Source organism: Danio rerio, chromosome 5, assembly GCF_052040795.2.
Source record: "Danio rerio strain M-AB ecotype USA chromosome 5, GRCz13ab, whole genome shotgun sequence".
Taxonomy (NCBI): Eukaryota; Metazoa; Chordata; class Actinopteri; order Cypriniformes; family Danionidae; genus Danio; species Danio rerio.
Window position 1 is genome coordinate 47,813,823 of NC_141025.1, and position 26,264 is coordinate 47,840,086.

General features: G+C 35.6%; 1 protein-coding gene across 2 annotated transcripts in view; it reads left to right on the plus strand.

Annotated features, from left to right (window-relative positions):
• Window positions 1-26,264, plus strand: part of sv2ca (synaptic vesicle glycoprotein 2Ca) — a 91,529-nt gene that overhangs the window by 36,684 nt on the left and 28,581 nt on the right. Inside the window, exons 3-4 of one of the 2 annotated variants that reach the window (XM_087252348.1) lie at window positions 8,623-8,803; window positions 15,945-16,096. In XM_087252348.1, the coding sequence (XP_087108474.1) occupies window positions 8,623-8,803; window positions 15,945-16,096 (333 nt within the window). 2 annotated transcript variants of the gene reach the window in all.

Consider the following 26,264-nt stretch of genomic DNA (forward strand, 5'->3'; position numbering starts at 1 on the left):
GGTTTCCCTATCCAAGAGTGAAAGTGAAAGTAGTTCCATTATCTCTCATTCTCACGCAGTAGATGCTCTGTTTAACAGTTTTCTGTTAAAAAACTGTTAACTGTGAACTGTTTGCTAGTGAAATGCTCAGTTTTTCCACTTAGACTTACTCTGCGTCCTGTAAATGGCGAATGCGCTCTTGGCGCGACGCAGCTGGCTCTTAAAGGTAATGGGAGATAAGATCCTAATTGGTTTATTCTCAAAACACACCTATAACTCATTAAGAAAATAAACTCAACCCTTTTAGAACATGCACCGCGGCGCAAGGCAGATTTCCTGTCCTTAAATTAGCAAAAACGCGTCCTGACACGCCCTGAAAACGTTTGCGCCCTGCGTTTTGCGCTCTGTGCATGGACCGTCAAAATGGAGCCCTAAATCAGATTCAAGTAAAATCTTGTTTTACTGTGTACAAAGTATTTTATAAAACAATGCTTAAACCTATTTTGAAACTAAAATTTTCTGTAGCTACATTACCATCCTATTTTATTGCGCATTTTGGAGATGCACATAAAAAATCGGTTGATGGAAACGCCAAGATGTGCATAAGTTTTGAAAATGTGTATAAAAAACATCCACAACAATTTTATTCAATAAGAAAAGATGCACATAAACTATAATGGAAGCACTTTTACTGAACAAATTCCAGCATGCGCATTAAAAAAAGGTTGTGATTTTATCAAAAGAGATCATGTGATGATAAAAATATGTGTTCATGGACAAACCAGCAGTCTGATCACACTGTAAAACATCTGAAATGCGGTTTTGGTCATTCTAAATACCTTAACCGTTCCAATATTATTATGTTATTAATTACCTCCAGAATTGTCAAGAGTTTCTGTGCTCCGCGTCTCATGCCTTTAAACACCACCATGCGTAAATTGCTCATTTGCATTTGTCTTCTGAGATAGAATTAATTTGACTACTTCAATGAAAACGCTGCTTTATTTGCATGCCTTATTAGCGACATTCCAGTTTTGCGCATAAATTTTATTAACATCTTTGGATGGAAACAGCTTGTGAAAAATGCTGGGTTGTTTTAACTTAGTATTGAGTCAAACGCAGACAAACTCAATGCTCAATGCTTAAACAAACTCAAATAAAATTTAAATTACACTTTTTAACCCAAAGGTTGGTTTGTTCATATTTGACCCCAAGTTGGGTTGCAAAAACACGTTTTAGAGTGTGCATACTCTGACCGATATTATTTAAAAGTGGTTATACAAATTTATTTATATTTAATAGTGTTTTAAGTAAATCAAACCTTTAAAAAAAACTGCTTTCAATGGGTAAAGCTTTTATCCAATGTAAAAAGATTTATAACAGTTAATTAGAGTTTTATGGCTGCAGTGTGATCCTTAGAGGTGCAGTAGGTTATAACCGGTTAGCATAATATCTTTGAAACACAATCCCTCCGCTGCCGTCCAAAGCCAGGCATCCTGAAATCAAGAATGTGCACCTTGAAGATGACAGAGACCCACAAGATCATGTCAATTGCCGGTTATAAAACTTTATAGTAATTTATAATACTACAATTCTGATTTAAAAACTATTATATCTAGCACGTTTTCAGTTTAGTAGCAAGCAAAACTTGTCATAATGTGCAATATTTCATGCATGTAAGGATCACTGGTCTCACTCTCTCACACGCTTTTTCCTAAAGCGACTCCTATATGCTTAGTGGTTGCCGGTGGTATGCAGAATCACAGTTATTACTAAGCCATACTTACATGCTATTTCAGATCAAATATTCAGAATTAACAGTATAGGGAATGCGTCACAGGTTGTCATTGTTCAAAAATGAACCAATGTGAATATAAAGCCAACTTCAGCTCAGGCAAGCAGACTAGGCAGAATAGCACTATTTACTGATGTTTTGTTGTAACTAAATAAAAATCTACATTATTGATGCTGTAAAAGGACCCTTATGAAACTGAAATAAGTCACATCGATCTTTCACCAGAAGATTTCAGTGGCTGAACAACACTTCTGTGCATATAACCCATTCGTAAAACAACACAATCCTCATAGGTTTTGCATGACTAAAATTGTTTTAAAACATAACATAACCTGCCTAAAAAAAAATACTTCAGCCATGGTGTCATCCTTCCTCAAATCCCTTATTCCTTTTATTCATTTTAATAAAATTATTTAATTCCTTTCTGGAATGAAAACCACCTTTTTTTTCTTGATCCACATAAAAGTCCTTTTGATTTTACCAGCAATAATGTCCTTCTACATTCTTGTTAAATGTTTTGTACACAAAGACAAAAATATTTTTAATAAAAGATTCATAAATATTGCCGCATAATTTAAATGATCAGTGTGGCATTTCTAAATGAGCACCTTGCTGAAATGTGCAGCCTCTTACATGATCTCTGGAGTCTTCATTACAATAATGAACATCTGGAGACAAGTGTCTTTCATGCCTCTGTGAGTCCAGCTTTACGAGAAATGCATCTGTCATTCACACTTAATGCTCCATTTAATAGAAGCAAGTGTATAATCTCAGCTAAAAAAAAAAAGGAATCTCTTTGGAGTGAATCTATGAACTAGTTTGTTACCGTACCAGCAGAGCAGTATGCAGTTGTTAGGAATTGCTGTGCTGTTTCTGCAGCAGCAGATTGTTAGTGCTTGGTCACATAGAAAGCTGCTGGATCAGGCAAGAATTTACACTGCGAGAAATCAGCAAATCTGCTAAACGTTTTGTGCATTGCAACACATGTTCTTGGTAAAAGGTGTCAATGCATCGCTCTCTACATGTCTACTGTTTCTGTGTTCAAATACATTGTTCACTCTTTCTTCCTTCCTTCCTTCCTTTTGATGTCTAATAATAGTCCGATATTAGTTTGATAACTGATAATCTCTTATAAAATCTTAAAATTGTTTAGCTGTTTATTTTCCTGTTAATTATTGTGCCTGTATATCAAATATAATTATAATTTAAGTATGATTTTTAAAGACTTTTATTTATTCGTTCATTCGTTCATCCATTTCCAGCAAGTTTCAGCCTTGTGTAACATTTTATCTCTTCACCTTTTACATAAACTATGTTTTGAATGTCTATGTATTTTATTCAAATTTTTTTTTGTATTTGAACTAAAACAATTAATTAACAAGTTTAGAAAATATAAGACTTGTATATTTCACAGAATTCACTTTTCAGTTTTTTTTTATTTAAGTTCCATCTGCAGTTTTACAGTGGGTACAACAAGTATTTAGACTCCCTTTTTATTGTTATGATCACCAGTGATCTAAACTCCATATATCGCTGAAATATAATATAAAATCACTAAGGGACTACAAAACCGCCATTTCATGGACTACAACTCCACACATGCACTCCGCTCACACACACATGTTCCTCATTCTGACTGATTGCACACACACCACCGGGGGATTGTCAAGGACTGATTACACACACTATTTAAGCAGCACACACTCACTCCATTCGCTGAGTCTCGTTTACATTTAGTTGACATTTTCCTTGTTTTGTTTTTCCGTGTTTTGACGCTCGCCTAGTTTGTCTTTTTGTCCCTGTCTGCCGCCTGCCTTCCAACTTCTCGCCTGTTACTTCGACCACGTTTCTGGATTGCCTTCGAACATCTGTTTGCACCCGTGTTGACCATTGCTTGCCTCACTTCCACAATAAACCTGGATCAGAACTCAGTTGTCAGTGTCACTTCCCTGGTTGCAGTTATATTTCAGCCATTTGCTAAAATCGTTCAAGTTCATATTTTCCTCATTATTGTACACAGAGCATCCCCTATTGACAGAAAAACACAGAATTGTTGACATTTTTGCAGAGTTATTAAAAAAGAAAAACTGAAATATTGTGTGGTCCAAATCATTCAGAACCTTTGCTCAGTATTTGGTAGAAGCACCCTTTTGGTCTAATACAGTCTTTTTGGGAAAGATGCAACAAGTATTTCACAACTGGATTTGGGGATCCTCTGCCATTTCTCCTTGCAGATTATCTCCAGTTCTGTCAGGTCAGCCATTTTAGGTCTCTTTAAAGATGCTCAATTTTAGTCAGGGCTCTGTCTGGGCCATTCAAGAACAATCATGCAGCTGTTGTGAAGCCACTCCCATTATTTTAGCTGTGTGCTTAGGGTCATTGTATTGTTGGAAGGTAATCCTTCGGCCCAGTCTGAGATCCTGAGCACTCTGGAGAAGGTTTTTGTCCAGGATATACCTGTACTTGGCCACATTCATCTTCCCCTCGATTGCAACCAATCGTCCTGCAGGAAGCTGAAAGACCCACCTGCTGCCACCACCATGCTTCACTGTTGCAACTGTATTGGACAGGTGATGAGAAGTGCCTGTTTTTTTTTTTTTTCTTTTTTCTTGGCTTAGAATTAAGGCCAAAAAGTTTCATCAGAGCAGAGAATCTTATTTCTCACCATCTATGAATACTTCAGGTGTTTTTTTAGCAAACTCCAGTCGGGCTTTCATGTGTCGGGCCACTCTGCCATAAAGCCCTGCCTGGTGGAGGGCTGCAGTGATGGTTGACTTTCTACAACTTACTCCCATCTCCCGACTGCGTCTCTGAAGCTCAGCCACAGTGATCTTTGGGTTTATCTTAAGTCTCTTACCAAGGCACTTTTCCCCCGATAGCTTTGTTTGGCCAGACAGCCAGCTGTAGGAAGGGTTCTGGTCATCTTAAATGTCTTCCATTTAAGGATTATGGAGGCCTCTGTGCTCTTAAAAACTTTAAGTTGCGCTAAAATGTTATTGTAACCATGGCCATATATGTGCCTTGCCACAGTTCTGTCTTTGAGCTCTTCAGACAGTTCCTTTGACCTAATGATTCTCATGTGCTCTGACGTGCATTGTGAGCTGCAAGGCGTGTGGCTTTCCTAATCAAGTCCAATCAGTATTATCAAACACCGCTGGACTCTAATGAAGGTGTAGAAACATCTCAAGGATGATCAATAGAAATCGGGTCTGAATACTTTCTGTACCCACCGTATGCTCTGCTCTAGTAAATGCTCTAGCAAATAAATACAATCTGAAATCATTGACATGTTAACATTTTCATACAGATGAAGTATATGTTGTAAGTAAAGCATGTCTCATTGTGTTTTCTGAAGACTTTTGCAGACAATTCTGAGATCACTAAAATACATTTTTAATGGGAATTTTTGTGTCATTTGGGCTGCTTGTGTTTCAACAGTTTTATCATACAGAAAGTCCCTTGTGGTGTTGCTAACATCATCACAGTAAGTCTTCTGCTTTTTGCCCTGAAAACAGCAAACACAGTCCTTAGGTGAAATCATCAGTCAGCTGAAAGTTTAATGCGAGACACGGCAGGAGAAGAGAAAACATTTTTCATGCACCAGTCAGTTTTGAGATTTTTCATAAAGTTATTTTTTTGTCTCATGTAATGAAAACTTGTAAAAAAATCTGTTGCTTTTGTTGCAGTTTTTTTCTGTAGACATATTTTTAAATCTCTATATATCAGTTTTTTCTCCTATATTGAGCTGTACTGTATAATTCAACTTCAACTGCATTTACACACACCAAATTTTTCTGATTTATTGACCCCTGTATTCTGAGGTTATCAAAAGAGCGAGACAAAACATGCGGTGTAGAAAAAATCTGCGTATTTATGCGGAATGATTTTGGGAGTATCGTAACTAAAAACCTGAAGTAATGAAATTTAAAAAAAAAAAAATTACCTTTTTTTTACTGTTTACAATGCAAATCCATCTAGATCCACTTATTTGGTAAACAAAGCAAGTGTCTCATATAATATCTTTACTAAAAGACTATTATTTAATATAGAGAATATTACTACAACCGTTATTACTACAAACTGTAATTTAAATAAATCGGATGAACACTTTCATATAATTTAATATCATTACTGAAATTAATTTAAAAACTGAATAAATATAAATTAATACACATTTGCACATTTAAATAAATAAACTCAATGATGGGCCAAAAGTCTGTGGAAATCTGTAGATTTTTGCAAGCGCAGATTCTGTTCTTGTTTCCAGTACAAATATCTCAACAATCTGAAATCTTTAACAATCTTTCTTTAAAACACGCAAAATAATCTGCCATTGGGGGAAGCAAAATTTACTTGTTTATAGATTGTTTTGGATGTTTTAAGAAAAAACTAACTTAATTTTTAATGAACTTCTGAAGATTGTTAACAATTTTCTGAAAACAAGACAAAATTCTTGTCTTGAAATGCTTCTTGATTTAATTATTAGACTAGAAACAAGACAGAGCTGTAAGATTTGTTTTTTTTTTTCTAACGAGAGGACTTTTTTCGTACTTATTGGCAAAATTGATTATATAACTTTCAATTCAGTAGTTCAATTCAATGTAGATTGTGTCAAAGCAGCTTCACATGGAAGATTATGGTAAATTAAAAGTGTCAGTTTTCAGAGTTGGAGTTCAGTTCAGTGTGGTTTAATTTTCACTGCTGAAAGTCCAAACACTGAAGAGCAAATCCATCAATGCGCAGCTCCACAAGTCCCGAACCATGCAAGCCAGTGGCGACAGCGGTGAGGAAAAAGCTTCACCAACTGGCGAAGATAAAACTGAACATACTTTTCTGGCTGTTTTTAATTTCTGATTTAGGAGTGATAAAAAGAGATACCCAAAATCCTCTTTGTACAAATTTTTGCCCTTACTATATCCCAAAAAAATGCAACAAGAATTGGAAACAATTTATTTTGATGGTCCATTTGAGTATCAGTAGACTGTCTGCTTAATATCCATTGACACAAACATTCAACAGACATAAGAAACTTTGCAAGTGCATGTCAACTGACACTAACCATGACCCTAACCCTCACCTAACAGTCTACTTATAATCTAATGAGAATTAATTGGCATGTAGATGCAATAAGTAACCGGGGATGTGACACTGACAATAAAGGTGAGGATCCAAAATGCAGGGTTTATTGACAGGATGGTCAGGCAAGCAATGATCAACACAGGAGCAAACCGATGTATGAGGGCATTCCAGAGTCGTAGTTTAAATAGAAGGCAAATGGTAAGAAGGCAGGCAGCATACAGGAATAATCAAACAAAACAAAGCAAAGGTTCAAAACACGAAAGGCAAGGCAAATGCATTGGAAAATGTCACTTAAATGATAACAAGCTTCAGCAACAGTGTTTGTGTTTGTGCTCCCTATGTAGTGCATTAATCAGTCCTTCTGCAGCTTCAGTTGTGAGAGTGTAATCAGTCTTGATCTGGAAGCGGTTGTGTGTGTGTTGTATGACTGGGACTTGTAGTCCAGAAATGGCGGATTTGTAGTCCTTAAGCGATCTGCAGCTACTAGATCGCTGGTTATAATGACACAATAAAACTTACATTCAACAAACGGACCATCAAAATAAAATGTGGCCCAAGAATTTTGTGCTTGACTTTTTTAGATTTATATTCTAGGAGTGTATGCAATTTAATGCATATTTAATGAAACAGTGATAGTGTCTCTTTTGCATATTTAAATATAGCATTTTCTAAAATGTGTAATGCCAAAATTGTTTGCAAGTCTTATTTATTTGGGTATGTATGGCAGTGGTGTGAAGTAACACATCGCAAATCTACAAAATACATATTTTCCTCAGGAATTTTAATTTACTAAGTGGTTTTAAAAATGTGCACTTTTACTTCACTTGAGTACATTTTTTAGTGCTGTATCAGTACTTTTACTCCACTACTTTCCCTCAACCTGCAGTCGCTACTTTATGTTTTGTGATTCCTGTCCAATCAAATCACACATAAAAAGTAAATCACATCATACTGAACAACCTCAAGACAAGGGTGCTTTATAATTGCATCAAACCATTTGGAAGCATTAAAAATGTCTAAAAAGATGTCCAAAATCTTTACACACATTGACCCAGAGTCTGTTTAGATGCATGTCACTGCTGAGAAGATGGCGGATGTTTACTGTATGATAACTGAAATCGCCAAACGGCCTTAAACAATAACTAAATGCACTACAGAATGTAACGTTTACACACACATGTACAAATTGCATGTAAATGCATCAGCTTTTCACAATTTAATACTCAATACTCTTGAGTACTTTTAAAATGGCTACTTTTTAACTTTGAGTAATATTTACAACAGATGCTTTTACTCGGCTTGTACATTTTTGGCCAAGTAATGGTACTTTTACATGAGTATGATTTTTCAGTACTTTTTCCACCACTGATGTATGGTGATAACTAGTTAATGTTTTACCCTGTTCACATGTATTGTATTGAGCCATAGGTCTCAAACTGGATTGCTGGAGGGTTGCAGCTCTGCAGTTTTACTCCTACCCCAATCAAACACAGCTGATCCAAATAATCAATGTGTTCAAGACTACTAAAGACAATTAAACAGGAGTTGGAGGTGTTTGGAGCTAAACTATGCAGAGCTGCGTACATCCAGGAATTGAGTTTGAGACCGTTGATTTAAAAGTTCTTGTTTTGAAATGTAGCTGCACAGATCCAAATAGTTCACATATATTAAACCAGCTATCAAACAAATATAAATACAAAGCAGATCTGAATCTGAGTGCTTGTGTTTATGTGTGTGTGTTTACTTTGTTCTTCTCCTCTGGTTCACAGGAAGCATTGTGTATCTGGGCATGATGGTTGGCGCCTTCTTCTGGGGCGGCATGGCTGATAAGGTGGGCAGACGGCAGTGTCTGCTCATCTGCATGTCCTTAAATGGCTTCTTCGCCTTCCTGTCATCTTTTGTGCAGGGCTATGGGCTCTTCCTTCTCTGCCGTATGATTGCTGGCTTTGGGTGAGTTTGAGACATTTGTCAAGTGCAAAATGTGGATCTTGATTGAGACTTGATTTTGTACATCACTTCAATACCATGAAATATACATCATAACGATATACACCAGTGTGTAATGTAATCATTTAATTTTACAACGATGCATTGATTTGTTAAAAGTTGTTAGTGTAAAAACATGGAATATTAAAAACATAGTAAAAGTAATATAACAAGAAAATGATTACAACCAGTGATGGGGGAAGTTACATTTGAAAGTAATGCATTACAATATTGACCAAAAAAGTAACTAGTTGTGTTACTCAGTTGCTGTTTATGAAAAGTAATGCCAGTGCTTCCCACACATAGACTACTTGGGTGGGCCAGCCAAGTATATTAACGGCCACCCAAGTATATATGTTGGTGACACATGAATAATACTTTTATTTTCATCCTTTTACAATTTTTTTTTGTATTTTTCCAAGATAGCCAAACATTCGCGATTGATTAACTAGTGGAAAATTTTCCCTCGCTCTACACGTTTTCTACTGCTGGTTCCGTGTGTGCAGATCTGTTAACAAAATGTATCCAGCTATAGTTTCTGAATCTTCTATAATGTCCGGGGTTCAGGTTTTACTTTCGCTTTCTAAAGTTGCCGTTATTAGTATGCGTTTTTGCATTACAATTTCGCAGCTGACTACAGGTGCACAGCCGCGAGAGAAACATTAAATGATCTATTATTTAATAAACGACTCAGATAAACTTTACTATATACACGGAGAGAACAAAATGACACCTATACTGGCTGCAAAATATTTGTACACTATTAGAAATGGTTAATCAACTATTTTGCCTTATTTAAATAATCTGCACTTTTTATTCTTGTAATTATTAGAATATTTTAGTAATCTTGTCTACTTTTATTTGTTTTTTCTGTTATTTATTTCTTCCGTTTTATTTTAATAATTTAATGATGATAATACATTACATTTATACACATCTAAAATGCTTTGGCAATACTGTACAAAACATCATGCCAATAGCGCAACTTTAGAGAGAGAGAGAGAGAGAGAGAGAGAGAGAGAGAGAGAGAGAGAGAGAGAGAGAAAGCAGCCTTTAACTGTCAGTGGGTGCACATGGCTCCTAAACAGCATAAAAGTAAGAGAAATAGTGGATTTCTTTTATTTCAACAACCTTTGAGAATAACTTTAACCCATTGAAAAGAAAAGATGAGTAACAGTGTCATAATAAATAAAAATATAGTTAACATCTACCAACATTTTAACATATAGGTAAAAGATATGTTTCAATCCGGCTACCACTGCAAGTTTATTTCAAACCTGTGGGAAGCACTAAATGCATTACGCTACTTTTGAGTTACTTTTCATACCTGTCTAAGGCTTGATTTCTTTCAGATTTCAGGTTATTTTTCTTTTTTTTAAAAGAGTAGCTCTGCATTTAACGACACAATGTAAAATCTACACCAAGGGTCACTAATCTCGGTCCTGGAGGGTCAGTGTCCCTGCAGGGTTTAGCTCCAACTTGCCTCAACACACCTGCCTGGATGTTTCAAGTATACCTAGTAAGACCTTGATTAGCTTGTTCAGGTGTGTTTGATTAGGGTTGGAGCTAAAATCTGCGGGACACCGGCCCTCCAGTAACAAGTTTGGTGACCACTGATCTACACCTTCATTTACCTTTTAAAAAAAAACTAATTAGAAAAATTAGAATAATGTTTTACCTTCTGAGAACTTCCTGACAGTATACATGCTAAATATGATTAATGAAAGTAGAAAGCAAAGAGTTTGCTACTATAGTATTACAGTATTATAGAAGTATAGTATTTTTGTCTTATTAATTTATTAAAACCACTGTCCATTGAGACTATTGTCTCCATGTGTTTAAAATAATAATACTTCCATCACTGAAATGTAAGGCTCTGCCATCTTGGTTTCTGTCTATTCCTGCAGGGAGCTCATTCTCTTATGGAGTGTGATTCAACGTGATTGTGCACATTATAATTCAGCAAATTTGTTTCAAAAAGCAAATTAATTTATCTAAAAAGTTACTCGGATTACATTTTTTAAAACCAAATGAATCTAAAAAGTAACTCAAGTTGCATTTTTAAAAAGTAACTGAAACATTATTACTGATTTTTTAAAGCAATGCGTTACTTTACTTGTTTCTTAGAAAAGTAATATCATTACGGATCTCGTGTTACTTGTAATGCGTTACCCCTATCATTGATTACAACTACCTAAAATCAAAGCAGAAAATACTGAAGTAAAAAGTAATTCAATAACTACAATAGTGATTCAGTGATGCTGCGATAACACTGAGCTGAACATTCTTATCTTAAAGGTCTCTTGAAATTTAAACAATGTTTTTTAGACATTACTACCAGTGTGTTATAGGACATCTATACGATAGTGTGCTACGAAACATTGACAGAGTTCGCTATTTAGAAGTTATGAAACTAATAAAAACATCTAAAGCTTGTAGTTTGTCACTTCCCCCTAATTGGATCAAAGATTTTTTTCCACATCACCTCATACTTCAGTTTCTCATCAAATCTTGACCAATCAAATGCTCTCTAGAATCAGACATGCCCCGCACCTTTAAGACGCTTCACATTTGCTTTTCGTTTGATACGCTTTTTCCTCAACCACTCCCGCTGGCAAAGCTCCAATGAAGACTAAATGCTATTGGCTGTTTTAAAAAGGGGAGGAGCTACTCTATGCCCCACCCTCTCTTTGTGGTTCAGTTAAGATAACTTCAAAGTTTACAGTAATAATGCACATTTCAAAGGACTTCACAGGACCTTTAAGAAATATGTAAAAATATATACTTGTTTTATTTCAGCTGGTTAATTTTAATTTAATTTAAAACAATAAAAGTAATATGTTAAAATAAAATAAGAACATTCAGCTTGTTAAAACTCAATACTGCTAAAATCCTAAACATTCTGCTTTGCCATCACATGAGTAAATTATATTTAAAAATACTACATATAATATTTGAATATATTAATTTTTTTATAATATTTAAAATTAATGCTCTTTTTACTGTGTATATAATTTAAGATCAAATTCAAACAAAGAGGTAAAACAAATACAAAATGGTACTTTATTCACTTTATGATTGCCTCACAGTGCACTATAAAAATATCTCTCAGTTATGTAAGAAAGTAACACACTATAGATAAAGTCTCCATATGCTCTCTGACACGAAGCGCATTCTTAACTGCTTCATGAGAAACACTGTTTTTTTTTATTTTTATCAAGCCTTCTCTAAAACGAGAACGTCTCCCCATCCTTCAGATAATAGTCTTTTTTAGACACACAATACATTACATCTGACTGGATCAATAGTCTCTGCAGTGCTGTTTTCTTGACTCTCTGGGGGCTTCACGGACACAGATGATGGAGTTACTGTGGAGCTTTAAACACTTTCAGCCTGTAATGACTTGCTCTGATTTTGTGTCTCCTAATGAACATTTCACTGAATGCCATTGCAAAATAAAATGTCCATATGGGCTCAGTGATAAGTGGCATCTTTCTGTTTTAAAATTATGCAATGTTTCGGAAATAATTAACACATGTGCCATAATTGCAGATTTAACCCAAACCTCAGCATAGAAATAGATTTTGTATTAATACTGTACACTTTTGTAATGTATTGGATGATGTAATTTTGTTTTCTAAAAAAAAGTTTCTTGTATTCTCAGAGGTTTTTTAATTATTGGAATAAAATTCAGCAAAAGAAAAGTATTGTATGTAAAACTGTGAAATATTATTTAAGTTTAAAACAGCTGTTTTCCATTTCAATATATTTTATAAAGTACTTTATTCCTGTGTTGGATAATGGAGTTTCAGTATCTGTACTCTTGTTGTCAGTGTTAATTATTCTTCAGAAAATAGACAGTCAAAAAGAGGTCATCCAAAAGAGAAATTCAATTTTATTTTATTGTATTTTTTAGTTTTTTATTTCATTTTATTTTATTTTATTTTATTTGTTAAAACCATGGTTTATTTTTTAAGATTAAATAGAAAATTCAAAAGTACAATGTGCTTATAAATTGTATTGTTTTTTAAACAATGTATTTAGTCACAGAAACCAATTGATCATTCATTGCATGCAAATTGCACAAACCCTTACTGAATAAAATTGTTGACCTTTAAACACTTTTAAAGGATAGTATCAGATACATTCAGTAAAGTAATGAGGTAACCTTGATTTTATAAAAACTAAAATTGTAATGCTTAGCAATTAATTTACATTGCATTTGCCTGTGTTTTTCCTTCAAATATTGATCTTGAAGAAGACACTAATTAACTCAGTAGTAGCAATTAAATCTAATCTCAGAGACAACACTTATTGCTTTTCTGTGTGCTTTACTGTAGTGTTTTAATTAAATCTAGACACTATTTTTACACCAGTGGACCTTTTCTGTTTGATTTTACAACAAAAAATATCTCTCAAGACTTAAAATTAATTATAAAATATCTACAAAAGTATGTAATGATTTACATTTATCTTAAGAAAGCGATAATTTTAAAAGGACCGTTCACCCAAAATGAAAATGCACTTGCTGTTTACTTACAGGGCGCAGTGGGTAGCACAATTGCCTCACAGCAAGAAGGTTACTGGTTAGAGGCTCGGCTGGATCAGTTGGAATTTCTGTGTGGTGTTTGCTTATTCTCCCCGTGTTTGCGTGGGTTTCCTTCGGGTGCTCTGGCATGCGCTATACAGTATGTGAATTGGGTATGCTAAAATTGACCGTAGAGTATGTGTGTGAATGAGTGGGTATGGGTGTTTCCCAGTGATGGGTTGCAGCTGGAAGGGGATCAGCTGCGTAAAACATATGCTGGATAAGTTGGCGGTCCATTCCTCTGTGGTGACTACAGATTAAAAAAGGGACTAAGCCGAAATAAAAGTGAATGAATGAATATTTACTTACCCTCAAGGTTCCACATCATTATAAATTTCTTTTAGTCTGTAGAACACAAAAGAAGATATTTTGAAGAATGTTAAAAACCACTAACCACTGACTTACATTGTAGGGAAAACAAATACTATAAAAGTCAATGGTTATAGTTTTGCTGCTTTATTTAAGATATTTTCTTCTTTGTTCAACAGAAGAAAGAAAGTCAAACAGGTTTGGAACAAGTCAGCAAATGATTACAGATATTTCCAGTTTTGGATAACATATACCAATTATAACCCTCAGAAGAAGAACATGCTTTCTTTTTAGTGTTTTAGCCATTAAATACTAATTTTACATACCATTACCAACATAACTTTAAATACACTTAAAAAACTACTCAGATTCACATTTATTTGGTTTGAAAAGTCAATAAAGTAAAAACACTAATTAATTCAGTAGTATCAATTAAATGTAATCTTAGAGACAAAACTGATTGCTTTTCTGCGTAGACAAAGTGTAGAGTTTGAATTAAAAAATGGAGACACTATATTTTTTGTTGTATTTTTTTACACCAGTAGTGCTTTTCTGTTCGATTTTTCAACAAAAAACATCACTCAAAATGTCAAATTCATGAAATAAAGATTTACAAAAATAATGATTTGCACTTCATTTGTTACAGTTTTTCTTATTTTTCAGTTCAGAATTGAACTCCTCAAAAACTCCCTGTTCAGTAATCATATCATTGTGTCACACGTGCTTATCAAAAAGCTGTTTCTTAAGTTGCAAATGTTTTGTACATCCATACAAAAGATTATGTGCAATACTCTGATGTTTCCTACATTATCAATTGCTTATGTCATGTTGATCAAAATTTATTATTTTGGTCTCTGTTGAAAAGCCTCACCCCCCACAACATTTAATCGTTTGTGCATAGCTTAAGTCTTTACATGCACAATGGCTGAACAAGTTGTCATAATATTTTATCATAATGCATTTTTCTATAAATTTCCATTAAACTTTTTTTGTAAATCCGTCTACAACTGGTAAATTTCTCCCAGGTGAATCCTGGCCTGAAAGGAGGTTGTCCTATGTGTATGTTTACTTTTGTTTTGCTATTTCTTGTGCTATGCAGTGCTGTTTTTTCTCCTTTCTGTATCTCAATGACATAATATGTCAACAAATTACAGAACAAACAGCAAAAAAACAAAACAAAAACAACAACAACAAATTGATATAGTCAGATTACATCACTTACATCAGAACAATCTTCAGAGTACACTGTTATATTGTTAATATGACTAAGTAATTTGACTGTCTTATCCACACACAATGACACAAGGATTTGTCATTCTGACGGCACTGACATGTTCACTGACACAGATATTTAGTTTTGAGAGATGAACTAAGGATTCTGAGCAAGAGACTTGGTTTTGCAGGTAATCCATGGTGTTTTGCTATTTGTACGTGTTGGTTTGAGAAATGCACTTACTGTTTTGCAAATTTCAATTCTGATCTAAGAAATGTACCAAAGTGAATGAGAAAAGCCGTAAGAGAGGAATAAATTTAAGTAGATAAAGGGATAGTTTACCCAAAAATGAAAATCCACTTGCTATTTACTCACCCTCAAGTGTTTACCTTTTTTTTAAAGTTTTATGTAGTCTGTAGAACAGAAAAAATTAGATACTTTGAAGAATGTTAGAAACCACTAACCATTGACTTCCAAAGTAGGAAAAACAAATACAATATAAGTCAATTGTTACCGGTTTCTTGTCTTCTTCAAAATATTTTAACAGAAGAAACGAAGTCAAACTAGTTTCTGACAAGTAAAGGGTGAGTTAATGATTACATTTTATTCAGTTTTGGGTGAACTCTGCCTTTAATAGCCTTCAGGAGAAGGCATTTCTTTTGAGAGTTTTAGCAGTTAAACACTAATTGTACATCATATCATTACCAGCATGCATACCATTAAATGCATTTAAAAAAGTTTATCAGATCAATGTTTCTTTGGTTTCAAAAAAGTCTATAAAGTACATATAAAAGAAGCCATCTTAAAGAAATGATTCACCTAAAATTTTGTTCAACAAAAGAAAAACTCAAACAGGTTTGAAACAAGTGGATTAAAATAGAGGTGACATTTTTAATTTTTGTATAAACTGTCCCTATAAACTCCTCATATATGTCCTCTCCATTGGCCTTGAGGATGTGCTTCTCTGCTTAATTCCTCCTTGTCTTGTCCTCTAGGATTGGTGGAGCGGTGCCCATCGTCTTCTCGTACTTTGCTGAGGTGTTGGCAAGAGAGAAGCGTGGCGAGCATCTGAGTTGGCTCTGCATGTTCTGGATGATTGGAGAGATTTATGCCTCCGCCATGGCCTGGGCCATCATACCTCACTACGGTCAGATAACCACAGCATCATCACAGTTTATTAATTATCACCATTATACAAGTTTTAATCATTAGAAAATATTGTTATTAATGCAAACAAACAATACATGCATTAAACTGACAACTAATGTACAGTAATGATGTTTTTTTTAGTATGAAAAGCTTTGCTGTGTCATGTGAATTTACTATTGGGATTAATAAAGTCTCACAAACAAACAAACAAAATTGTAACCCTACTAACAACCATAAATCTAAATTAATCTTTAATGTAAAGTCTTACTGATCTCCAAGCAAATCATTAATTAAGATGCTGTTTAATACTTTATCTGTTTCATCTCATTTCAGCAGAAAATATTAACATTTAACTATGGTTTTGTGAAGACGTCCACTAAAATGTCGCTCAGAGTAACAATACTAAAAAAAATATAATGGTAAATTTTTAATGCTGCTAATATTTTTTCAAATCTCTAGATTTTGCCCCGTTTTCATGTTTTAGTTCAAATATTGACCTATAAGAGATAAGAATCATTTGATGGTATTAAATTGTGCACAATTTTGGCATGACTTTCCATACAGGTACTTTCTTAAGACTGGAACACACCAAGCCAGCGGTCAGTCATTGGGCAGCAAGCGGTGCCTCTTGTCAGGTTAATGTTAAAACAAGTTGTCCTGATTCGGCATGTAGAATTGACATTGGACATCTGCAAAAGAGAGCACTCTGAGCAGACCATGAGAACTAAAGCTGAAGTGACAAAACCAAGCAATTGTTCAAGTCAAGAGGGAACACAGAAGCTGATGGTAATTCCGCTTCATTTCTCAAATATTTGCAAAATATATGGATTAATAGAGGGCGACTCGGTGGCTCAGAGGTTAGCACTCTGTCGCTTGTTCGAGGTACAGCTGGGTCAGTTGGCGTTTCTGTGTGGAGTTTGCATGTTCTCCCCGTGTTGGCGTGGGTTTTCTCCAGGTGCTATATGTGAATTTAATTAGCTAAATTTGCCATAGTGTATGTGTGTGAATGTGAGTGTGTATAGGTGTTTCCCAGTACTGGGTTGCAGCTGGAAGAGCATCCGCTGTGTAAAACATGCTGGATACGTTGGGGGTTCATTCAGCTGTGGTGACCTCTAATGAATAAAGGTACTAAACCACAAGAAAATGAATAAATGGATTACTAGATTGTTAGACCTAATCAAGTTAATTATTTTGTGGTGAGTGACAAGTGCTGTGATAATGGTACTAAATTCTACTTTGTTTACGCTATGTACAGTTTGTATGCATAAAAAGTTCCAGGTTTCTGTTTGTGGAATGACTCACACAGGTGTAGAACTTATGCTTTCTTTTCAGTTGGCTGTCACCCGTTTTTAGTCTAAATAGGACCAGACAGGGCCTACGCAATGCAACAGCACAGTTGGTTTTTATCTTTACTAGTTGTTTGGCGTTGGCTTTGGTGTGTACCGACCCTTACATCATTTGACTTAGCAGGCCGCCATATTGTATTAGTCTTAAAGTGCAGGTGACACCAGGGTGACCAGAGTTATGGTCGAGAGCAATGAAAACGGAGCAAGTAAGCATTGATGACTGTCACCTATGTGCCATAATGGTCTCAATTCTCATGGAGGACTGATAAAAGAAGGAATGATAACAGAGAGAGATAAGAGAGGACCAGGCCTGGGACACTTTATGTTTGGTTTCTATTTTGGCAGCAGTTGTCAATAAGGGGCTGCCGGGGTAGGTTTGTTTTGTGTTTATTTATTAAAGTTATTTAAATGTTTTTTGGTTCTCTGCCTCAATGTTGCTAGAAAGTAATATACTACTTACCAGTGGTGCTAAAACACAGAAAGAGGGACACATTGTTTAGATGCCCTCAGGGAGAAGAGCGAGTTCTTGGGAGTTAACCAGAGTGGGAGAGAAAACTGTGATGTTACAGTTTTTCTCAGTTGCTCTGGTGCATTTCTCACTACACTATTTACATTTGCACAACAGTTAATGCATTTCTCAAAACAATTAGTCATTTGTGCATATCATAGTAGCAGTTTCTCATTCTTTTCAACAAATTGCAAATGCTTTTGGACAAGCATCAATTGCTTTCATACAACTCTCTGCTATTTATAACATTATCATTGCTTCTGTCATGTCAGTCAAAATGAACTAAACTTGTAAATGCTGAATAGTCACTCCATATAAAACTAATAGTCCTCATTTCATTACTTGAGTCATTACATACAAAAATGGTGAACTAGTTGTCAAAATCTGTCAAGCTAATTTTATAAAACAAATTTAAATCTTTATTTTCCTGAAAATGTCGTTAAAATTTAACAATTTGATGAATGATTTACAGACTTGTGTATGTTGTAGGCTCAGTTCCAATATGTACTGCAATATTGTGTACAGTTGTGCACAGCTCTACCTAAAGGAAGTTTATGTTTGTTGTAAATAAGGGTGTATTTGTTCTTTTGCACAATGCTGTGAGTAAATTAGGATTGCAAAGATCAAATGCAGTAAAATTGTGAAACATACATATTCAGTGTCTTGTACTCAGATAGCTCACTCAATGCAGTGATGTCTAACTTTACTGTAGTTTTCAAATGGCTGTGCAAATAGTCTATAGTGCTGTCTTGAGCATTTTCAGGAAGTGTCACCAAAATCTGACTTTTTTTGCATTGAAAAAATGTCCAGAGTAAACTGTCATAATGAAAACATGACTGAGCCATTTGACTATCTTGTTCATAAACAATGGTGTCAGGACTTTTCATTTTGATGATACTGACAGTTTGATTGACATGAATATTTGCTTTTGAGGAATGAACTATCCATTTTGAGCATGTGATGCACTTTTGCAGGTTATCAGCTAGGTTTTGCAGTTTGCACTAATTGTTTTGAAAAATGCATTAACTGTTGTGCAAATGTAAATAGTGTAGTGAGAAATGCACCAAAGCGACTGAGAAAACCTGTAATAAAGGGCCAACCTAACTGGAGATGTGGATAAGGGTGTGGGATATTGCAATTTTTGATGTGTCAGATTAAAATGTCTCAACAATCCACTTTTAATGAAATATCATAGTTCATCAGTTACAATTCTGGTGCCACTGTATACTGTATGTAACATACATTCACATCAAATATTATCTCAGTGGTAGAGCTGTATCTGGTTTCGGGACATGTACAGCTGAAGAGTGAAGACTAGGTTATCTGACTTCTGATCTGTCAAACCACACAAGATTTACATGTAAACACAGTTACTGTGACTAAAGTGAAAGTAAACAATTAAGAGAAAATGAATGTGTGACTTGAGTACTTAAAATGACAACAAACTAATAGACAAACATGCTGCCTCTTGCTATTAAATAATAATAATAATAAAAACTCAGATTTCTGGTAGCATTGTTGAGTGAGACAGGATTTAATGTGAGTGATGTGTTCTTCAGAATTAGATTAGATCAAGATGTCACTGATGTAAGTAATGGTGTTGTGATTCGGGATGTGGAACACGTCAGGTGCATCGGCATTTTTATGCAGCATCCACCTGATATTCTTCACGGATTCTAATGAAATTGTAGGAACTAGTATACATAGCAGTGTTTCCTCCAGGATTTTTTCCAGCTGTGGCGGCAGGCCTTTTTTACACAGATCTACCAACTCCCTGTGCCGTTATTTCAATGACAAACGTCGTGAGCGCATTATTACAAGTCGAGATCGCATTTATGTAATAGCCTACGAGCATGCAAATCTCTTTGCTTGCGTGCCGATCTCCTCTGCTTGTGCACAAAACTTCTTGCACGCCCCCTCAAATATATGCTGCTTAAGCGCAGATCTTCTTGTGCGCTCTCAAATAAAAGCAGCTGAAGTGCGTTTATGTAACAAGCATATCTCTAAATAGGGTTGTGCCGATAGACGATGCCATCGTCCATCGCTGAAGGCCGACAAACTTCACGATGCTGAGCCAGAATCGCGATCCATCGCCCCACCCTACATTTATATTGATATATAACTTATTATTTGGATGTCATCTTAATAGCAATAACGGTCTTTTTATGAGCTGTGTTAAATGTTACATATAGCTGCCGCTTGCACGGCTGACAGCATCAAGAGGATTAAATAAAGGAGTATACAGTACCTCTCGGGCTTAAAATGTGTAGATTCAGTGGCAAACACCTTACCTGCATACTCCATCCCACAGACTTTACAGTGAATGGCTTTAGTTATTTTCATAGCGGACTTGAAGCCACTGGGAGTCTTTTATCCACTCTTGGAAAAGTGTAAATGGTGGATTAGCATTTAGCACATAATCACTAATAAGATGTGCCATTATTAGTAACTTTAGGTAAATCTGTCAGTGTTATTTTTATTCTTTCATCTTCAGCGCTTCACATTTTCGCTGTTGTAGCTCCTGTCATCTGAAGGCAGAAGGCATTGACTGAGTGATGACAGCTGATATTAACTAATCATTAGCGTTCAGTTCTATAGCAGTGAGCCAATAAGAAGAGCACAAAGGCGGAGGAAGCATTGCAGGCTTTTTTACTTCAGCAAGTAAACACATAACAACTGTTTTAATCTGTTCCTGAGTGGCGTTTTTAGGTGCAAAGATGCATTCTACATAAATGTCTCCTAAATCCACGCACAGTGCAGTGAAAACAATGAAAATGTATGCACTACAGTGAACTCCAAATGAAGTCTCCTCCACCAGCTGTGGGAAAAGCCATTAGAACGACACAGATCACTGCCTATTCATGCCAGAGTCCTGCAGAAAAAAAGTGATTGACAGGTGGTAATTTGTTTGTAACTTTACTTATTTATTTATGGTTTGATTATGGGTAAAGCAAATACCATGTGGGTCAGGTAGTGAAAACGGTAGACTACAATTAATTAAATCGTTATGAATGAATTGATATTTAACAATGTTCCTCACACCCCGCCTAAGACAATGATGAATCATCGTCCATCGCGATGTTTCACATTAGACATCGTACGATGCCAAATTGGTCAACATCGCCTAACCCTATCTCCAACATTTATTAGATTTGCTAGGAATATTAATGAATGTCTCCTAATAGACTTACAGAGTGGTATTAATGTGTCCTGGAGTAAAGTAAAATGGCTATACGTTGTGTTTGCTGGCCTCATGCATCACGCACCTGTCAGTCAGTCAGTCTGTCAGCACGTAACCTTAAAGGTTCTAACAAATAATGCACAGCACTACTACGGTTGCAGAAAAGTTTACGCTGTTATAATTCACTTACGTTTTCATAAGTTTCGGTGCGATTAGTATCAGCTATTAAGACAAAAACACGGCTGAATGTTTTGAATGAAAAGCTGTAATGTAGCCGTGGCGGGATAAATCTTGGCTTCTGTGAGTTGTTCAATGGCTGCTGGAATGAGAGGCAGTGGTTAGCTAAACTTGATGGTGGCATTGTTGAGACCTCTGTAATCGATGCATGGCTGTAATCCTCCATCCTTCTTTTCAACAAAGAAAAAGCCAGCTGTGGCGGGTGAGGTATAAGGTCAAATAAATCCATTAATCAGTCCCTTTAATGTACTCCTCCATGGCTTTAGTTTCTTGGTGTGAGAGTTGATATACTTTAGTCCCGGGGAAATGGCCTTAAGTAGAAGGTCAATTGTACAATGCCAAGGATGAGGAGAAGATAATTAGGTGGCTTTGGATTTTTTGAACACCTCTATACATTTTTGGTGATGTACCTTGTTCTTCACACTGCTGTTGGGACTCTCAATGCTGATCATTAGGCAGAGTCTGAAAACTTTGACTCATTTAATGGGTTGAGCAGTAACACCACTGTGTCAGCTCTCCATGTCTCCATGAAATTGAAGGATGATGATCTGCTAGCAAAGTATGCTCCAAAATTGCCCCGTAAAGAGGTGTGTCATTCCATGAAACATGATGCTCTCCTGATAAAACAAACTAATGTTCATCTGTCTAAACAGTTCAGTCTGTCATTCGATGCCTTTACAAATGTAGATGTTGTTAACAGCTCCGATACAGACAGTCGGAACAATGGGATGTGTAGACCTCTTAAATAATGATATTCAAAGCAGCCCCAGAGTCGGTCAGTCAAGTCAAGGTAACAGATGTACTTTAAATGTGTTAACTCTCACCTGGGCATAGTCAGTGGTGGGTTTCCAAAATTTTCTTTTCTTACGCTGAGTTTTCACTGTGCAGTTTTAGACAACAATTTTAATTGCAACAGGTTTTGTGAAGCCACAAACAAATGGCCAAAAATTGGAGGCAAATTAGTGTTTCTGAATTTTCTAAGATGTGATCAGAGTGGATTGTCAATGTGTTGCTAATGCCTGTGAAATATTCGGCATACTAAATATCTGGATTGGTTGACGATTCACTGCCTGATAAACACATCAGCAATGACCTAGAATCAACAAAAGAGAGCAAGATACAGCTATAGACCACAAACACAGGAACACGGATTTAATTTTGCGAAAGGCTCATCCTTTTGTTCCATCTTTTTGGACCAGATGGAGGAAAGTCCAAAGGAAAAACTTTGGCAGGAGCACCTATATCTTGTATTTTGAGTCGTAGCCTAATACAGCAGGGTACCATTTCTATTCTGGCTTGAGATCTCTGATTTCATGTGATCCTGCATCATTTACTTATCAGTTCAGTTATACGAAGCGTACAGTAGTTTGCAAGCCAGACAGAGTTTTCTATGATTCTTCTTAAGTCATGCATTAAGCACCTTCTTCCAATCCATCATGCAATGCAAACATTGTAGCAACCCAATACTACATCTGAAGGTCATGTAATGTTAAAACAACTGCAATTCGACAACATTGAAAATCATGTATGTAGTGTGAACTCAATGTGAGTATTAGGTTCAGTTTTCATCAGATTATGAATGTGAATAGACAGGGTCCTAAAATGTTAAAAAAAAGACAGGTCCTTACCTTTACATGCCAGTTCTTTTTAGAGTTTGGAGTGGTTGGACTCTCAAAAAATGGCCCTGATTGCATTCACATCCACTGTGGGTCTGCAAGAATTCTAAACCCAATGGCAAATCAGAATTAGAGCAGTCTTTTGTGATATATTTAGTAGTTTGGATAAAATATTCCAGCCTTTCACTGGATATTCAAACACTTGTTTCAGTTGCTTCAAGAAATAATCAAAGAACGAACCAATCAATGGATCAATCTCCCAAACTGCTGCAGCCAATCAATTTGCTTTGCCAAATAACAGCAACATTAAGAAGGTACATGTCTTTTCTTGCTTTTAGTGTGCACATTGACTTGCAGGATAAAGCCACAACACTGACCAACAAATCCATTAAACTTGTGGCAGTGCTAGGCTTACCATGGTTTGTGATGCAATCGAATGCAGTATATAAGGTGTTTGTTTTCTGACTGAATTTTCTTGAGCTGTTCTTCGTAACTCTTCAGCATTTTGCATAGTAGGTAGAGACCGAATATTCAGAGTAGCATGGTAAACAATATTGGGAGTGCGTCACAGGCTGGCATTGTTCAGAAATGATCCAATGTGAATATAAAAGCAACTTCAGTTCAGCTCAGTTATCCAGGCCTGGTGGAATAGCGCTATTTACTGATGTTTTGTTGTTAAACTAAATAAAAATCTACATTATTGATTCTGTAAAAGGTCCCTAATGAAACTGAAAATAATCACATCAATCTTTCACTGGAACTTCTGTGCATATAACCCAACCATAAAACAACTAAATCTACATAAGCATTGCGTGACTAAAATTGTTTTAAAACAAGCATGACAGCGTGCAGAAGTAACTCCAATATAGATCCAATATTTGATTTTTAATAAAAAAAAGTTTTGATTCAGCATTTGTTTTTACTGCTGTCATCTCTCTCTTTCTCGTGTGCAGGAGAATGCGCTCGCACGCACAAATGCCAGATCTGTGTGAGCGTGGTGCACAGATGTACAAATCTACATTTTTTGACAGTTTGGGCTCTTATCAGCATTATGAGAATTGTCGGCTCGACAAATTTTAATTGGATAAACATTTTTGTAGTTTTATGCCTTACCCAAAATATAAAAATACACATAAATACATTTAGATCATTTACTTTAATCATTATTATTGGAATGTGAAGAGACTTCACAACCAGCACAACAAAAATGTTTTTAAAGACAACCAACTACTGCACCTTTAACTATTTAATGTGCTTTTTATGTGTATAATTCCATACTTGATGACCATACTTGTCAGCTTATTAAGCATAATCTGTTTAGGAAAGTGCATGCAAACAACCTGTAACCTGCAGGAAATGTACTTACTATTATCACGCGTGATTGCAAGAAAATGTAACCAGTTGCAGCAATGAACTATACAAAGGAGTTTGTTGACAGAATAAGGCACAAGTAGACACATAAGGGGATGACAATGTCTAAACGGTAGGGGCAACACACGGAAGCCAGTGGTAGTGAAAAGATGGTACTAAAATGAACAGCCAGCCAGGAGTAGGAGCAAAAGTGGTCAAAACCCAAGCTAGATCCTGGAGCAGGCCACGTAAACTCCAGACTGACAGAACAGGGAGGTCAGGACACGTGTTAGGACTTGAAAATTAAAAGACACAAGACAGGACAGCAACCATGTAGCAATAAAATACAATAAAAACTAAATCTGAAATCAAATCAAATATAAATACTAGCAGAGAAAGGCTGACTTGAGCAATCTGATAAAACAAAATGAAGCCTTCTAGAATCTTACAGAGAGTAATTAAACTAACCAAACAACAACAACAACTAATAATCAATTACTAAGAAGACTGGGACTGACAGAAAATGGAACAATGGTTCTAAGATAAAAGTAAAATAAAGATTAGAACACAAAATTAAGTAAACACTAGAAACAAACAAAAGAAAGTAGTAGCTACAAACAAACAATAAGTAGATAAGTGAGCTAGAACAGGGAAGACCAAAAGCTCAGTAAAGATGCAAGGCAAGATACAATACAAGCTCACATGTGACGAACCAGCAAAGAAATGAGAACACACAGCACATTATAAAAAACAAAGCACACGAGAGACAGGTGAAAACAATCAGGATAACAAGGTCTAAATAAGAGGGCGGGGTAACTGAAAGCAAGGAGGAAAGACAAGAGGAGCACATGGCCAACACAAAAAATGAAGACACAGCAATGTATATAAGCACAAGACAAACAGGCAAACATTGAACACTGACAGGACAGACAAGACTGTCAGGTCAGGACCATGACAACTTTATTTACACACTCTTCGTCTTCTCAGGTTCCAAATTCAAGCTTCTTTTTTCTGTTGAAAATACACAAAAGTAGATATTTTAAATAAGGTTTTAAACTGGTAACCATTGAAAACCATAGTAGCAAAAACAAATGTTATAGAAGTCAAAGGCTACCGATTTTCATATTTTTTCTAAATATATATATATATTTTTGTATTCAACAATAGATAGAAACTCAAACAGGATTGTGGATCCATTGTTAGTGGACTATGAGTAAATAATGTTTTCATTTAATAGATTTAATAAATAGTTTTTGGAATTAATAATGCCTTTAATAACATTTAAAAAATTTATATGAAAATAACAAATATATTATGTTTCACATTACAGCAGTTTTTGCAGTGGTTTTGGTCCAATGAATGTATCCTTGCTGAGCTTAAGAGCCTTCTTTTAAAAACATCTTCATATCTAAGTACAGCACACAGAAAAGTCCTTTTAAAACAAGCAATTTCTCTCAGCAACCATCTCTAAAACACCTCTCAGACAGCTCATTCAGTTATGCAAGTAAAGCTCATATCTCTTTGAATGGAGAAACATCAAATTCTCCAAAGCTATTCAGCTTTAATCTGACAATCTGACAGCAACTGTCTCATGAGTGTTCTCTCTTCGGCTCAAACGGCATTAAAAAAAGTTCTTTTTTTCAGACTAGACCAGCCAATGCGTACATTTACCATTTCTACATGTACATGCTTCTTCAAAGAATACTGAAATCCATGATAAATACATAGTAAAAACATGGTTTATATTAAAGGAATCAGGGGCGGACTGAGACAAAAATTCAGCCCTGGCACTGTTGCCACACCAGCCCACATTACCACACCGACACAACCCCACAAACGGACACGCACAATAACTATTTATTTTGGTGTAAAGATGGTGAAGTAATATGACATTATTGCCCGATTTTGATTATGTCTGGGTAACCTTG